The following is a 16283-nucleotide window of genomic DNA, read 5'->3' on the forward strand; positions in this document are numbered from 1 at the left end:
AATATCGGCACATACCCTTTTGGCATTTCGCCGCGGCGCGAGGTGAACAGATTCTAAGGACCGCAACAGGGCGATTGGCTTCTCGTGTTTTTTTTTTGGTGGCCTGGACCTCACTATACAGTAAAGTCCTCACAATACAGACTCGCACATACACAAACATTCATCTCATTCACGCGAAATATTATATGCGGCGCTGGTTTTTGTTTTCAAACGTGACCGTCTCATCTCTAGGTCAAGGGTTTATTGGGAAGGCTTTGGTACACCGAGGCATGGGTGGCCATCGTTCGAGAGCTTGATACAAAGGGAAGAGGTATGGTATTCTCCGACGCGATGCATTTCGCAGATTACATGTCCTCCGAGGCCGTCGCACCAGTGATAATCTCAACCAGCTCGCCCGTAATGACGGCTTGGCGAGTACGGTTGTAGAGAATCTGGAACTTGCTGATCATCTCGCCGGCGTTCTTGGAAGCATTCTGTCGTGTGTCAGTCACTTGGATCATCTCAAAAAAAAAAAAAAAATCTATGAATCTACTCACGTCCATGGCGTTGCGACGGGCGGACTGCTCGCAGGCGTGGCCCTCGGCCAGAGCCCAGAAGAGGGAGTTGGCAAGGGCGTACTCGCGGAGGTTGGGGAGAAGCTCCTCGTCAACCTCGAAGGAGGAGAAGTTGGCTATAGAAACAACACATTAGCACACGGGTCCTTGGTGTCGATTCTCACTGCGTCGAAAGCTTACCGGAGGCAGTGATGGCCTCGACGTCAAAGGCATCAATGGTAGCGGGCTCGTAGCTCTGAGCGTTAATGAACTTGTTGTAGACAATCTTGACGTTCGAGTACTCGGTGGGGAGCTGGACGATCTGGTCGGCAATGGCGGCGGCGTCACCGAAAGTAGGAACGTCCTTGCCAACACCGGCGAAGTTGAGAACGATGTTCTTGCCGTTGGTGCGCTGGAGCTGGGACCTGCACTTCTCGCCGATGATGACCATGTCGAAGGGGCCAGCGTCGGGAGTGGTGCGGCGGATGTAACGGGACAGACCAGAGTGAATACCACCACAGAGACCCTTGTCGGAGGAGCAGACGACGATGAGCTCCTTCTTGCCCTCACCCTCGGTGGGCTTGGTCTCGGCCGACTCGAAAACCTGGTTGGAGGTCTCACCGTAGGCACGGGAGTCGTTCATGGAGCGCTGGGCGCGAGTGAGCTTGGTGGAAGCAACAATCTTCATCGTGTTGGTGATCTTCTCGATGTTGCGAATGGACTTGAGACGGCCCTCGATCTCACGAAGAGTGGCATAGGTGGCGGCGGTGCTGGGGGTGCTCGCGGCGACGCTGCATCCGAGTCGTCAGCATCATTGTTCCATCGCATCTCGATTCCTGCGACGTCTCCAGCTCTTCCGAGCCATCTTTCGCTGTCCAATCGACGGGCGCGAGGTCGCGTTGTCCTCCCAAGACTCTGCCAGACTTCTTCCAAGGACCGAGCCACTTACCGAGGAGCCGCAACAGCAGCTCGCAGAGCTGGCCTTGCCGCGCGGGAGAGCATTATGGAAGATGAAGGGGGTGAAAGGGACCTTGCACCGGAGGAAGCTTCAATTGACCGCGGATCGTCTAGAAGGCCAATTGACAGGCTGGGGCGAGTGCTTGATGGGCTGTCGATGGGGTTGAGAGGCTATTTTCAACCGGCAACGGGCGAGCAGCCAATGTCGGACTTTCCCGGCTAGCCGGGTTTGGCAGGAATCGAGTCACGTGAGGCTGTGGACCAGACACTGGACACTCTGACTGAACAAGAGGAGCCAAGCAAGCCAAGGAGGGAACAGGAATACGGCGCGAGGCTCCACCCACCTGCCACCTCAGCCGCCCGGGCGTATTGTTCCTACCTTAACTCCCAGGGCCGCCCCATCTAAATCGTCAAGCCAAAGCTGCCCTTCCCTCAGTCTGGCCCTTCATCTTCTTCCTCTATTCGTGACGGCCCTGCAGATCCTATCCCTCCTGCAAACCATCTAGCGTGGGGCTGGAAGTGCGGAGTGGTCGAAGTTACCATCTTTTTTTGCCTTCAAACCTTCAATTCTCGTCAATCGACCATTCGACAAACTGCTACTGCGAACCGCATCGACAGCTTACAGCAACCGCGCCGCCGCGATTTTCTCACCGAGTCCGAACTCCATAATACCACCCACTAGTGTCGAGCCAGCAACCCCACGGGCTCGCATCAGCCATGGCTACCAGCTCCGACGATGATATGCCTCTGGCGAGGTCCAACGGTCATGGTAAGTTTTTTCTGAATTTGCTGTTCTGGCGCATGCATCCCTCTCATTGCGCCTTCCGCTCTCTACAACCCCCCCAAGCCTTGTTGACGTGTCACTCACCTTGGGGTGACTTGACGCGCCTTCTTCGAGACGACTTTTCTTCCCTTTCCACTTATCCAGGTTCTGACAGACACTCGATAGTCTCCGCTTCCAAAATCTCTAGAGCTGAAGACAAGGCCATGGACGCCACCGATTCCAAGATGAAGCCAGCACCGGCCGGCATCTCTGTGCGCAATGGTCCCGTTGTCGACGACATGGATCTCTCACCTGCCCAAGACGGACTCGCCAAGCGGAAGGCACGCACCTCAATCACTAAGATCAACTACCATGATGGTTCAGATAGTGATGATGACAAGCCACTGGTAGGTTACCGCAGGTCTGCAGGTGTCTCGAGAGGCGAGACTAACCACGCATGCAGGCAAAACGCCAGAAGACCAAGTCGAAAACGAAACAGGAGTCCGATTCCGACGATGATGTGCCCATCATGAGGAAGAGGGCCAAGATGCCCCCATCATACAAGGAAACTGCCCTCCCCGAGTCCGACTCTGACGATGATCAACCACTGAGCGTGAAGCTCGCTGCGAAGAAGGCAAGCATCGAAGAGGACGCCGCGAAGGAGGCCAGAGCCATTCGGGCACAGGAGAGCAAAGCCAAGAAGCCTGCTGCAAAGAAGACCATCAAGGATGATTCCGATGACGAGCCTCTCGCAAAGCCTAGACGCCAGTCCAACGGTGTGGGTGCCGCCAAAAAGCGCGTCGTCAAGGACGAGTCCGACTCTGACAAGCCCATTGCTAAGAAGGCTAAGAAGGCTACGCCTGTGAAGACGCCGGCCAAGGGTACGAAGACAAAGGCCGTCACGCCAGCGAAAAAGGGCAGGCCCGCCAAAAAGGAAGAGAGCGAGGAGGCCGAGGAAGACGAGGCTGTGGATGAGTGGTGGAACGAGCCAAAGAAAGAAGATGACAGTGTCAAGTGGACCACACTCGAGCATAATGGCGTGTTGATGGACTACAAGTACGAGCCGCTTCCAAAGAACGTCAAGCTCGTCTACGACGGCAAGCCACTCAATCTCCCTCTCCAAGTCGAGGAAGCTGCATGGTTCTTCGGATCCATGTTCCACTCCAAGAACAATGTGGACAACCCTACGTTCCAGAAGAACTTCTTTGAGGATTTCCGCGAGGTCATCAAGGAGCATGGCCCGGCGACAGACAAGGATGGCAAAAAGGTTGATATCAAGGACTTCCACAAAATCAACTGGCAGCCCATGGCCGACTACGCTGAACAGCAAAGTGCCATGAGGAAGAACCGAACCAAGGAGGAGAAGAAGCAGATCAAGGAGGAAAAAGACGCGCGGGAGGAACCGTTCAAATACTGCCTCTGGGATGGTCGCAAAGAGAAGATGGGCAACTTCCGCGTCGAGCCTCCCAGTCTTTTCCGTGGGCGTGGCGACCACCCGAAGACGGGTAGAATCAAGAAGCAAGTTTTCCCGGAGCAGATCACCATCAACATTGGCAAGGACGCAAAGATTCCCAAGCCTCCTGATGGTCACAAGTGGAAGGCTGTCGTACACGACAACAAGGCTACGTGGCTCGCGTCATGGCAGGAAAACATCAACGGCGCGTACAAGTACGTCATGACGGGCTCCAGTAGCTCCGTCAAGGGCAAGTCAGATCACATGAAGTTCGAAAAGGCGCGCGAGTTGAAGAAGCACATCGACAGAATTCGCCGCGACTACGGCAAGGACCTCAAGAGTGAGACGATGGCTGACAGGCAGCGCGCTACCGCCATGTATTTGATCGACAAGTTCGCGCTTCGAGCCGGTAACGAAAAGAATGCCGAGGAAGAGGCTGAGACTGTCGGCTGCTGCTCTCTCAAGTTTGAGCACGTCACCCTCAAGGAGCCCAACACTGTCGTCTTCGACTTCTTGGGTAAAGACAGTATCCGTTTCTTTGACGAGTTTACTGTTGAACGCCAGGTCTTCAAGAACCTCAAGATCTTCAAGAAGCCTCCCAAGGGTGAGGGTGATGACATCTTTGACCGCTTGACCACGACGCAGCTGAACAAACACTTGAAGAGCTACATGGATGGTCTCACTGCCAAGGTGTTCCGTACCTACAACGCCTCCTTCACCATGTCGCGGCTGCTCCAAGAGCTCCCCGTGGAGAAGGCCACGATTGCAGAGAAGGTGAAGCTCTACAACGACTGCAATCGCAAAGTCGCCATCCTCTGTAACCACAAGCGGACTGTTGGTGCCGGTCATCAGGCCCAGATGGAAAAGCTTGGAGACCGCATCAAAGGTCTGAAGTACCAGCAGTGGCGTACTAAGATGATGATCCTTGACGTCGACCCCAAGCAGAAGAAGAAGCTCGGAGTGGATTTCTTCAAGCTTGACGAGGAGCTCGATAACGAGTGGATCGAGGAGCATTTGAATTTCCTTTACGAGGAGCAGCGAACGAAGATCACCAAGAAGTTTGAAAAGGACAACGAGAAGCTTGTTGCCGAAGGTTCCAAGAAGCTACCCGAAAAGGAGCTTAAGGAGCGTCTCAAGGCTGCCTCGGAACTGCTCGCGAAGCTCAAGAAGGAGCACAAGACAAAGAAGGTCGAAGCCGAAGGCAGAAGCCCCACCGTGGAGAAACTCTTGGAGGGGGCGAAGAAGATTGAGGAGCGCGCCAAGAACCTGGAACTTCAAGCCCAGGACCGTGACGGCAACAAGGAGGTTGCCCTGGGTACCAGTAAGCTGGTGAGTCATGATGCCACCCAAGCGGTGTTCTGTAGCATGCTAACCTATCTCAGAACTACATCGATCCACGCCTCACGGTTGTGTTCTCACGAAAGTTTGACGTGCCTATCGAGAAGTTCTTCTCGAAGACTATGCGCGAGAAATTCAACTGGGCCATTCAGTCGGTGGATGACGACACGTGGGAATTCTAGGCGGCACTGTTCGACCAGCGCGACCTGAAGCGAAACAGCAGCTTGCTGTGTCGTTCTGTATACAATACATTCGAATTGCCAGGGAGAGGCTGGTGCTGCTGCGACCTTCTTTGCCAAAAGTAGCCTGGCCATCAGAGCCCCGGCTAGGTGCCTGGCAGGTTGTCTCAAAAGCTATGATCGAAGGGGGAGGCCGGCATTCTGGTGGCATTTTCTTTGCTTATGGTGCTAGGGGACTTGGTTGGGAGGCCGTCTGAGGATGACATTCGCGCAACGATGGGCGTTGCTTGTTGTTTGCGCTGGGGGGAAGGCGGAGAGGCCTACAATGCCGTCGATGTATAAGACTTGGACACCGACCAATTAGCAAGTCAACAAATGAATAAATTAACAGATCAAATCGTATGCAGGAGCGTGCACTTTTTTCTCCCGTGCTTGTCTTATGTTATGTGCCACTTTCACAGCCGCACAAAGACATCTGGTCAGCCAAGTAAGCAAGTATGAAGGCATGCGAGTTGTGATGAAAATGACAGTAGGATTGTATCCACGAAGTCTGGGAAAGGAACGTAGAGTAACTGGTATCTTTGGGGAAATATATTCCTCTAATGCTTCGTGGCCCATTTTCAAAAAAAGGACACACATCTATGGGTTCTCGAATTCCAGGGCCGCTCAGGCTGTCGCTATGCTAAAATGATGATCCAATGCGCTTCATGCATGCCCCCCCTCGCATCTCTTCCTCATCTCCATCGTCGTAACGTCTCGTTTTCCCATTCCAAAGCATAAAAATAAGTTGATATCGTTTGGTCGTACACAAAAAAAGGCCTCCCCTTCTTTCCCGTTTTTTTTTTCTCTCTCAAAATCGGAAGGGAGAGGCTTCACCTCCTGACGACAGCCACGACGCCGGCGAAGAAGGACAGGGCCAGGAGCAGCACGTGCGGGCGCAGCGAGGCGCCGGCGCCAATGGCGCGCAGCTTGCCCTCCTCGGTGATGCGCCAGCCCTCGGGCACGGAGCCGCCGTTGGGCCTGTCGGCGGCGTCCCAGGGCCAGCCGGTCTGCTGGGCGGTGGCCTCGTCGGTGCCGATGCCGCCGGGGGGCACGGTGGGGGCGGGCCCGCCCGTCTCGGCGGCGGCGGTGGCGGTGACGGCGACCTGGTCGGCGTTGCCCTCGTTGGCGTTGACGGTGCCGCCGACGGCCTCGATGGACTGCCAGCTGCCCGAGTGTCGGTGTACTTGTACTGCTTGCCGGTGGAGTAGTCGATGACCTTGAGGTCGCGGACGACCATGCTGAAGGGGCCCTGGGCGAAGTCGGTGGGACCCTTGGCCCAGGCGATGGTGCCGGGGGCGTTGGCCGGGTCGCCGCCGGACCAGGCGCCGAAGCGGACCTGCATCGGGGACTGGGGGTACTGGTTGTCGTCGGCGTCGGCGGGGGTCAGGGTGCGGACGAGGGTGCCGTCGACGTAGAACTCGGTGCGGTCCTTGGTCCAGTCGAAGACGTAGGTGAGGAACTCGTCCTGGTTGTTCTTGTCCATCTTGTGGAACTGGCCGCGGTTGTAGGACGTGACCTGGCCCTTGCCAAAGTAGTTGGTCTGGACCTCGTGCGGGTCGGCGCCGAGCCACTCAAAGTCGATCTCGTCGAGCGTGTCGGACTGGAGGACGAGGGAGGAGACGATGCCGGCGCCGGGGGCCGCCTTGAGTGTGATCTCGACGCGGCCGAACATGATGTAGAAGAGCGACATGAGCTGCGGGGCCTGGCCCGAGGCGGCGACGGTGAAGCTGGCGCCGTCGCGGCCGTAGGTCGGCGAGCCGGCTTCGATAAAGGTGTCGACGGCGCCGTTGGCAAAGTCGACGTCAATGGCCATGCCGAGCGCCGTGTTAGGTTCGCATGCTACGCGGGGGAATTGTCAGTGATGGATGTCTCGGGGCGGGTGGGTCAGCAGGCAGGTGGAGAGCATACTTGTTGTCAGAGGGTTACAATCCGTCCATGTCTGGGCCGCTGTCAATGTTGAGAATGCTGCTGCCGCTGCCGCTGCCAAGGTTGCGGGGCTCCTTGTTCTTGCGAAGAACATTTTTTGTGTCTGTGTCTGTGTGTGCGCTGGAGAGAGGTGAAGGGACGCCGGAACCGAAACAATATTTCGTACAGAACAGGCGAGCAGATGGCGAGGTTGGAGAAGGTGCCTCGCTTGAGCCCAGATGGTATGTACTCAGTGAGGCTTGTCGATGATGTTCAGTCAGCCTCGGGCGAAGGAGGTTGCCTCTGTATCGATATGTCTCTTGTGACGGTAGACAAGGAGACAATAGGGTGAGCAGGTGGTAAAGTGACTGGTATGGTACAACTGGGACAAGAGTCCGTCCAAGGGCGGACGCGGCGGCATGGCAATCTATATGGGAGACGTTCCCAGCCTGCAAGTTCAAGGATGTGGCGACCCAATCGACGGGACGGTGGGGCCCAAACGCAGTGTCGAGCACCTCGAGATCTTGGAAACCGCTTGGCCGTGCAAGTCCCAGCCGGCGGGCCAGGGAATACGAAGCTGAAGCCGGGCCAGCGTGGGCAGTTTTCAGGGTCCTGTTGTCGTATCAACGACATGGGGGGAGATTTGGGGGAGGTTGGGACAAGCGCTGGAGGAGCCTGAAGAGCAGAATGGCGCGTGCTGATTGGCCGTAGCGTGGCTGAAAATGTGTGGCTGGAGGAATCAAGGTGGCTGGCATGACGAGCTGCTTGGCGCAGCGACGTACGTCTCTTTCCTCTCACTCGCCTCGATTCGTAGTCAATGCCTTCTAAAATATGCGGTCATTGGATCCATCGTCATGAAACGGAGATTTCGAGGTCCGACGACGTGTTTCGCTCTTGCTCTCGAGCTGTCCTGTACGTGTTCGTGGCTCAACCAGGTCGACTGATAAAACCTTTGATAAAAACGATAAAAAGGTATCCACTTCTCCAGTATTCCCCAGCACTACCCACATCACTACACCAACTCGACCAACGAGCAAGCGGCCGGCTTCTTGCATCATCGGGCAGCTTCAGCAAAAGGAAGACGAACAGCGTGCAAGACGCAGGAAAGCAATTCTGATGCAATCGAAAGCCCAATACCCCACAGCACGCACACCTTCCCCTCGCACCGTTCCCAGGCCGACTTTCCTCCTTCAGGTGCTTGTCGTAGCTTCCCAACTCACTGGGCGCGTGACGTCGAACGAGAGCCGCAACTGCCCGCCGGTGCCAAAAGCAACGCGGCTCCTGCCCTGCCCTAGAACGTCACCCGGACGCTGTACAGGGCGCTGTGCGGCGCCGGCCCAGGGCGTCCCTCCAGGGCGTTCCTCCAGGGCGCTGCCAAAGGGCGTGCTCTGGCACGGGAAGAAGGGGTGGGGGGGGAGGGAAGGAGGTCACAGTGCAGGACCCCTGAAACCTCAGCGAATCATAGCGCCTCTATGCGTCCAGAATGACATGGGTAGCTGCGGGTACCAGCGGAAATGCCCCGCCAATCCACCTGCCCGCCCTGTCATCCGCTGGTCGAGCTTGCCTCCCCCTCCTTATCTCGAGTCACGATGTGTAAGAGGTTCGATGGATGGGGAAGGACAATGAAACCGCCCTCCCTACACCTCACTCCCTCAGCTTCAACGCTACGAACGCTACGCACTAGAGTTCAACGCTACACAGTCGGATCGAGATCAGCAACGGCAATACAAAACCCATACCATCCCCGGCGACCGCTTTCACAATGGGTCACCTTGCAACCCAACGTGCTTTACGCCTGCGGAACATCACAGCCATGTCCGCCATAGCTTGCCAGACCGCACCAGTCGGACTCATATCCAGACGATCATTCCATGCCAAGCCAAAGCTCAACTCGGCCGGTGAGGCCGCGCCGGTGCAGCAAGATGCCGTGCTCGAGAACAAGCAACCGATATCCGTCTTCGACAGCATCCGGGAGCGGCGGGCCAAGGCTGGCAAGCTCGTCGCCGGCGTGGCTGCCGTCTCTGACAGTGACATGTTCAAGGCGCCATCTCATGACAAGCCGGAGGCCAAACGATGGGACCGTAAGAAAGCCGGTGCTCGAGTCTCTGGCCCCCGACTCTCGCTGACCAAGAGGCCGTAGACCACCTGAGCCACGAAGCCGCGGTGCGCAAGCCATGCACCCTGAAGCAAGCCGCTCGTTTCCTCAAGACGCCAGGTCTCATCTCCCTCGGCGGCGGCTTGCCGTCGAGCGAGTATTTCCCCTTTTCAGAGATCACCATGCGTGTGCCCACGCCACCAGACTTCGCTGAGAAAGACAATCTCTCGGCACAAAGTCCCACGGCACAGACCATTAGCATAGGCAAGTATGATGTGCGCGACGGCAAGTCGGAATACGACCTGTCCATCGCCCTCAACTATGGCCAGTCTACGGGCTCCGCTCAGATGATGCGCTTCGTCACAGAACACACCGAACTGGTCTACAACCCACCGTACGCAGACTGGAAGGTGTGTCAGACAGTCGGCAGCACCGGCGCCCTCGAGCAGGCCTTGCGCATGCTCTGCGACCGCGACAGGGGTGACTCGGTCCTCACCGAGGAGTACAGCTTCTCGACCGCCCTCGAAACCATCGGCCCCCTGGGCATCAAGACCTTTGGCGTCAAGATGGACGCCGAGGGCCTGCTGCCCGAGAGCATGGACGAGCTCCTGACATCGTGGGACGAGAAGGCGCGCGGCGCCCGCAAGCCGCATGTTCTGTACACTGTTCCTTCAGGCCAGAACCCCACCGGTGCCACCCAGGGACCTGAGCGTCGCCGCGCCGTCTACGCTGTGTGTCAGAAGCACGATGTGTACATCATCGAGGATGAACCCTACTACTTCCTGCAGATGCAGCCTTATGCCGGCAAGGATGCGCCGGTGCCGCCACCACCGGCGAGTGTTGACCAGTTCCTCGCCGACCTGGTCCCCTCGCTGCTAAGCATGGACACGGACGGCCGCGTCTTGCGGATGGACTCCTTCTCCAAGGTACTGGTGCCAGGCTCACGACTCGGATGGATCACAGCGTCGGCGCAGATGGTGGAGCGATATATCCGCCACGCCGAGGTCGCCAACCAGGGCCCGAGCGGCTTCTCACAGGTCATGCTGTGGAAGCTGCTGGACGAGACGTGGGGCCACGAGGGCTACCTGAAGTGGCTGATCGACTTGAGGATGAACTATACGCGGCGCCGCAACATGCTGCTCGCCGCCTGCGAGGACCACTTGCCGAAGGATATTGTATCTTGGACCCCGCCTGCCGCGGGCATGTTCGTAAGTTGCCTACGGCCCGTCCACCACCTGGGGGGGGTTTTTTTTTCTTTTTTTTTTTTGACACTAACCGGCTTGCAGCTCTGGCTCAAGGTCGACCATACCAAGCACCCCGACTACCCGCAGCGTTCATTGCTGGATATTGAGGAAGACATCTTCAACAAGGCCATTGGAAACGGCGTTCTCTGTGCGCGGGGCTCCTGGTTCCGTACTGAGCCTGGCACGCCTGCGAAGGACATGTTCTTCCGGGCGACCTTTGCGAGCGCATCGGAGGAGGCCATGAGCACAGCTATCCAGAGACTGGGGGCGGCGATTCAAACGTCGTACCGCATCGACTGAGGTGAATTGAGGACGGGAAAACACCATGTCATTACCCTGGTTAGAGGAGCATCAGAGGCCAAAGACATGAGATTCAGTAAGGCATGGGGACTGCGCTGCGGGTTGGAGTTGGGCCTGATTTTTTGACTGAACGAATATACTTCATAATCTCCAGCGAATCTCAATGGCATGATAACTTTCTTAATCAACGACTGTCTGATGAGTTGAGTACCTTGTTCAGGGCGACAGACGAGGAATAGGGGACAGTCACGTGCCCTCCCGAAGGCACATAGGGTACCCGATGCTTGGTCGCCCCTCCACAGTGCAACTCACTGCCCGTCTGACTCACACACGGTCCCCGCCAAAAGATCAATCGCATATGCCAGAAACACCCCTCTTCTGCCGGGGACGCGCGAAAACTGCCCCTCACTTTCAGCGACTCGATCTACCGAGACAAAATCCAGATCCCCGGCACCCACCCACGTCAGCAAGAAACCCGGAAAGAAAAAAAAATCAGCCATGCTCGACGCCCTGGACTTCATTGCCGAACGCGGCGGCGACCCCGAGAAGATCAGGGAGAGCCAGCGCCAGCGTGGCGACCCGGTAGAGCTCGTCGACGAGGTTATTGCGCTGTGGCAGGAGGCGCGCAGCGGTTCGTCATGGCTTTTGTTGACATCTTTTTTTGGCATGCCTCGTTTTGGCATGCCTCTTTTTGGCATGCGTTCTTCGGCACGTCGGCTCCAGTTGGACTGACAGGTCTACAGAACAGTACAAGGTCACCCAGTTCAACGCTCAAATCGGCGCCGTCCAGAAGGAGATTGGCCAGCGAAGGAAGAACAAGGTCGACGATGCTGACCTGCAGGTGAAGAAGACGGACCTGCAGAAGCAGCAGAAGGACCAGGAGGCCGCTGCGGCTGAGAAGCAAAAGGGTGCGTTTCTCTCTCCCTCGACGTTGGCCTCCTTTGACATGACGGAGTCACCAAAAGTCCAAGACTGACCCGCGCCCGCAGAGCTGCGCAACAAGACGAGAATCATCGGCAACTACGTCCACGAGTCCGTCCCCATCAGCAATACCGAGGATGACAACAAGGTGATCCGCACCTGGAAGCCCGAGGGCCGCGAGCTGAAGCCCTTTGCCGCCGCCGTTTCGCATCACGACGTCCTGCTGAAGCTCGGCGGTTACGATCCCACGCGCGGCGTCAAGCTTGTCGGCCACCGCGGATACTGCCTGACGGGCATGGGCTACTTCCTGTAAGGACCATGGGCCGCACGCACCTCTGTCTGGGTTCTCGTTCTCACACGCATGTAGGAACCAGGCTCTCGTCAGCTACGGTATCGAGTTCCTCTTCAACAAGGGTAAAGACCCAGCCCCCTTTCTCATGGTCTTTTCAGTAAGAAATACAGACTAAGCGCCCTCCGCAGGCTACACCCCCAACCAGCCCCCCTACTTCCTCGACCGCGACCAGATGGCCAAGACGGCCCAGCTCTCCCAGTTCGACGAGGAGCTGTACCGCGTCTCCGAGGGCAAGAGCACCGACGGCTCGGCCGACAAGTACCTCATCGCGACGAGTGAGCAGCCGCTCTCGTGCCTGCACGCCGACGAGTGGCTGCAGCCCGGCCAGCTGCCGATCAAGTACGCCGGCTTCAGCACGTGCTTCCGCAAGGAGGCCGGCAACCACGGCCGCGACGCCTGGGGCGTCTTCCGCGTCCACCAGTTTGAAAAGGTCGAGCAGTTTGTCCTCTGCAAGCCCGAGGACAGCTGGAAGTTCTTCGACGAGATGATCGCCACCTCGGAGGAGTTCTACAAGTCCCTCGGCCTGCCCTACCAGGTCGTCAGCATTGTGTCCGGCGCCCTGAACAACTCTGCCGTACGTGCCCGTCTGCGCTCGGCGACGAATGCCCCCTTCGCACATGGAACCCCCGCTAACCCCCGTCCAGGCCAAAAAGTTCGACCTCGAGGCCTACTTCCCCTTCCAGGGCGAGTACAAGGAGCTCGTCTCGTGCTCCAACTGCACCGACTACCAGACGCGCGAGCTCGAGATCCGCTACGGCGTCAAGAAGGCCAAGGAGGCCCCCGGCAGCGGCAAGAAGGAATACGTCCACGCCCTCAACGCCACCCTCACCGCCGCCGAGCGCACCCTCTGCTGCGTCCTCGAGAACTACCAGACCGCCGAGGGCCTCAACGTCCCCGAGGTGCTGCGCAAGTACATCCCCGGCCAGCCCGAGTTCATCCCCTTTCAGAAGTGAGTGGGGGCGCCCTCGTCCCGTTCGTGGAAGGGTAGGCGGATGATGATGCAAAAGAAAAAAAGCAGCGGAGGCAAAATGACACGGCTAGAAGGAGCATCTGTGTTAGATTTGAGCGACTGAACAGACATGTCTTGTGTGACGTTCAAGAATTGATGACTACCCAACACACATTTCGTTCTCTTTGCATCAGCCCACACCAGCTTCGCTTTTCACAGCGCGTGACGGCCCAGCAGGTGTTTGCTCATGTAAACATTCAGTGAACAGTTCAAGCTCGTAGCGTGGCTAGTCAAAATACAAAGAGGACCCATCACGAAGTTCCCGAATCTCACGCCTTCTTGGCTTCCCAAAAGGCAACATTGACGCCCTGGCCCGGCTGCAGCACAATATCCGACTTGAGACAAGGTTTGCCACCGTCCACATTGTCCATGTAGCTCTCGACCCGCTCGTACCGCTGGAACAGGCGGCACAGCACATAACTCATCTCCGTCAGGGCAAACTGCTGTCCGATGCAGATGCGCGGCCCGCCGTTGAAGGGAATGTAGGTCCACGGCTTCGGCTGCCAGTGCTGCCAACGCTCTGGTGAGAAGACATTATGGGGGGCGAATGTAGCCGAGGGGGGCGGGTAGATGTCTGCACGGCGCTGCATGACGAGAGTAGAATAGGCGATGGGTGTGTCCTTCAAAACAGGCAGGGGCAAAGAGCCGTCAGGACCACCGCCGCGCGGAAGCGTCGTGTCGCGGAGCGCGAGACGCACGTTGTAAGGCACGGCGGGGTAGAGGCGGAGCGTCTCATTCACGACGTTCTGCAGGTACCTCATGCTCTTCATGTCTGCATAGGTTGGCTCGCGGTCGGGCCCGACGTGCTGGAGGATCTCGTCGCGAAGCTTGCGGACGAGCTCGGGCTGGCGGGACAGCTCGTAAACAGCCCACGACAAGGTGCAGGCTGTGGTGTCACGTCCAGCAAGCAGCACGGCAACGAGCTGATCGCGAATGGCTGTGCGGTCTTGTGTGTAACTGGCGAGCTCGTGCAGGAAAGTGAAGTCCTTGTCAGATTTGGTCTTGGAAGAGAGCTCCTCGGGGCTCAGCCGCAGAGCAAGGTCGATGTACTGATTGACAAAGTTGTTGATGATACGAAGGCCGCGGCGGAAGGAGCCACGGGGAACGAAGTTGCGAAGTCCATTAGAACGGGTAATGATGCTCTGGACCCGTTGGACTTCATTGAAGGCCTCTGCAAAGTCTTGGCGGGGGGTTCTGGATCATTGTCAGTCTGTGGGGGTCTGGCTCGTGGCTGCAGGGGATACACTCACGACATGGACTTGACATCTTTGCCCAGAAGGAATTCGGTTGCAACGTCAAGGGTATAACGGAAGAACATGTCGGCAATGTCGAGAACCTTGCCATTGCCGGCCTCGAGGTGGACAGGCTGGTCCTCGCCATTCAGTGCTCCACCGTTGGCAATGGCCTTGAATAGCGTCTGGACGTGGGATTCGAAGCAGTGCAAGTCACTGACACGGTCGCGAATGAACTGAGGACGGAGGAGTTGCCGGCTCGTGTGCCACTGGTCGCCATCAGTGGTGAAGATGCTGTCACCGAGGAACTCGCTCCATTCGGCGTGGAACGGCTCGCCCTTGCCAAAGTCGTTGAACTGGGTGGCAAGAAGGGCCTTGATGTTCTCAGGGTCGGCCGTGGAGAGGATGCGTTGACCGAGCACACGTGTCTCGCCGGTGTAGCAGTCAATCTCCCGGAATTTGGTGGTCCAGAATTCCAGGTTGGTATGTGCCATGTTATTCTTGATAGCAGCATAGACGAAGCGAAGGCCAAAGGGAAAGGTCGAGCCATAGGCCTTGCCCGAGGTGTAAGGGGCAAGGCGACGGAGGCGAATATACTCATCGATGCGGCCGAGGACGACCCAGAGAATGGTAGCAAATCCGAGAAGGGCGGCAACGGTCTTTGTGGAAATGTTGTCCACGACAAACTCAACGAGACCCATGGTGGAGGGTTGATCGAGGTTCAAATCTGACAAAGACGATCCGAGTATGGCGGTGAACGGTGGTGGTGGCACGTGGTGGTGTCACGGTTGGTGGATCTCAACGGGTCCTGAGTCGAAGAGAGGCGGCGCTCGCTCTAAGCCTGGACCATGAAACTATTACGCTTTTGCTTGCAAGTGACAGCAAATGGCGTTGCTGAAGGGAGGACCGAAGAGGGACTTCAGCTCAATACCTTGAATTCCAAGATGAGGTTTGTGAGAAGAAATAGTCAGGGAAGACAGCAGGGTATACTGGTCATGAGGTAGCGACAAAGGAAGAGGGAAGCAGCTCGATCTTTAATAGGTATAACGGCCGGGCCTCTCGAAGCTGGCGTCCCAGATTCAAACTCGTGTGGCAAGCTTGTGGGCGGATCTTGGAGGCGTGCGTTGGTGCGGGAAACGGCCCCTCCCCCACTTGATGCTTGGTCCTGCTGGCTTGGACCGTTTTGGCGGGGAAGACCAGGGTCAACACGGGGTCGCGATGTTGGAGATATCCCGAAGGTCCTTTCCCAGGTCGGGGCTTGATCCTGACATTGACATGCCGGGTGGATCGACGTACTTGTAGAGGTCGAGTCGTTTCTGCCAGCCACAAACGGAAGCTGATGCGAAGCTACGAGACTTCATAGGTTCGTAAACGGCGGGTGGAAGGCTGTGCGCCTCGTCTGGCAGAAAGAAGCCCGTAGTTCATGTGCTGCTGCATAGGATTGCCGCTGTGGCTCGAAGAGAAGACAACCAGCCTTGTGCTTTGGATGCTGTAGAAGTGAGCGCCCGCGTGCCATTTCACGCCCAGGTGGTACGGAGCACCGGCTTTCGAGGCATGTAGTTGTTATGCTGCCAAGGGGGACCTGCCACCGAGACGGAGACGGAGACGGAGAGAAGCATCTTGGAGAAGACCGCACATATGAGCATCGCGGCAAGGGTGGAATGGTGGCAAGCACATGGCATCTTGGCCAGGTGTGGTCATGGTCGTGGTCATGATGATGAAGATGTGGAGGGGGATGGGAGACATTACAGCGCAATAGACCATACGGCATCCAGGAACACAGTTTAGGGGACAGTGCGTGGTGTGGTCTTGACAAATGGCACGATGGTCTATGGTGAAACGAAGTAACACCCCCGCTGCAAGTGACAGGGCAGGTGCAGATGCAGTGTAAGTGCAGGTGCAGGTGCAGGTGCAGGTGCAGGTGCAGGTGCAAGGTGCAGGTGCAGGTGCAGCCCCGCGG

At 57.3% G+C, this 16283-nt stretch overlaps 6 protein-coding genes across 6 annotated transcripts; 3 read left to right on the forward strand and 3 right to left on the reverse strand.

Annotated features, from left to right (window-relative positions):
- Nucleotides 1-197: 197 nt before the first annotated feature.
- Nucleotides 198-1649, reverse strand: VDAG_04478 (ATP synthase gamma chain). The gene is made up of 4 exons (XM_009650925.1): nt 1483-1649; nt 735-1324; nt 537-670; nt 198-473 (listed from the first exon to the last, which is right to left on the reverse strand). Exons 1-4 carry the CDS (start codon nt 1533-1535, stop codon nt 345-347), a joined length of 906 nt encoding a protein of 301 aa, XP_009649220.1. The 5' UTR covers nt 1536-1649; the 3' UTR covers nt 198-344.
- A 558-nt stretch (nt 1650-2207) lies between these two features.
- On the forward strand, nt 2208-5624 carry VDAG_04479 (DNA topoisomerase; the record flags this gene model as incomplete). Its single annotated transcript, XM_009650926.1, has 4 exons — nt 2208-2259; nt 2440-2660; nt 2717-5035; nt 5089-5624. 4 exons carry the CDS (start codon nt 2208-2210, stop codon nt 5224-5226), a joined length of 2730 nt encoding a protein of 909 aa, XP_009649221.1. The 3' UTR covers nt 5227-5624.
- A 471-nt stretch (nt 5625-6095) lies between these two features.
- On the reverse strand, nt 6096-7285 carry VDAG_04480 (cell wall protein; the record flags this gene model as incomplete). The annotated part of the gene is made up of 3 exons (XM_009650927.1): nt 6096-6429; nt 6456-7104; nt 7174-7285. 3 exons carry the CDS (start codon nt 7283-7285, stop codon nt 6096-6098), a joined length of 1095 nt encoding a protein of 364 aa, XP_009649222.1.
- A 1678-nt stretch (nt 7286-8963) lies between these two features.
- Nucleotides 8964-10809, forward strand: VDAG_04481 (aromatic amino acid aminotransferase; the record flags this gene model as incomplete). The annotated part of the gene is made up of 3 exons (XM_009650928.1): nt 8964-9251; nt 9311-10473; nt 10552-10809. The coding sequence occupies exons 1-3, from the start codon at nt 8984-8986 to the stop codon at nt 10807-10809; spliced, it is 1689 nt and encodes a 562-aa protein (XP_009649223.1). The 5' UTR covers nt 8964-8983.
- Nucleotides 10810-11307: 498 nt separating this feature from the next.
- On the forward strand, nt 11308-13035 carry VDAG_04482 (seryl-tRNA synthetase; the record flags this gene model as incomplete). Its single annotated transcript, XM_009650929.1, has 6 exons — nt 11308-11440; nt 11553-11717; nt 11799-12039; nt 12098-12144; nt 12211-12656; nt 12727-13035. The coding sequence occupies 6 exons, from the start codon at nt 11308-11310 to the stop codon at nt 13033-13035; spliced, it is 1341 nt and encodes a 446-aa protein (XP_009649224.1).
- A 117-nt stretch (nt 13036-13152) lies between these two features.
- VDAG_04483 (cytochrome P450 52A11) lies at nt 13153-15267 on the reverse strand. Its single transcript, XM_009650930.1, has 2 exons — nt 14342-15267; nt 13153-14285 (listed from the first exon to the last, which is right to left on the reverse strand). The coding sequence occupies exons 1-2, from the start codon at nt 15022-15024 to the stop codon at nt 13361-13363; spliced, it is 1608 nt and encodes a 535-aa protein (XP_009649225.1). The 5' UTR covers nt 15025-15267; the 3' UTR covers nt 13153-13360.
- Between the last annotated feature and the right edge of the window lie 1016 nt (nt 15268-16283).

The sequence above is a fragment of the Verticillium dahliae genome, genomic scaffold (genome assembly GCF_000150675.1).
Source record: "Verticillium dahliae VdLs.17 supercont1.7 genomic scaffold, whole genome shotgun sequence".
Classification (NCBI taxonomy): domain Eukaryota; kingdom Fungi; phylum Ascomycota; class Sordariomycetes; order Glomerellales; family Plectosphaerellaceae; genus Verticillium; species Verticillium dahliae.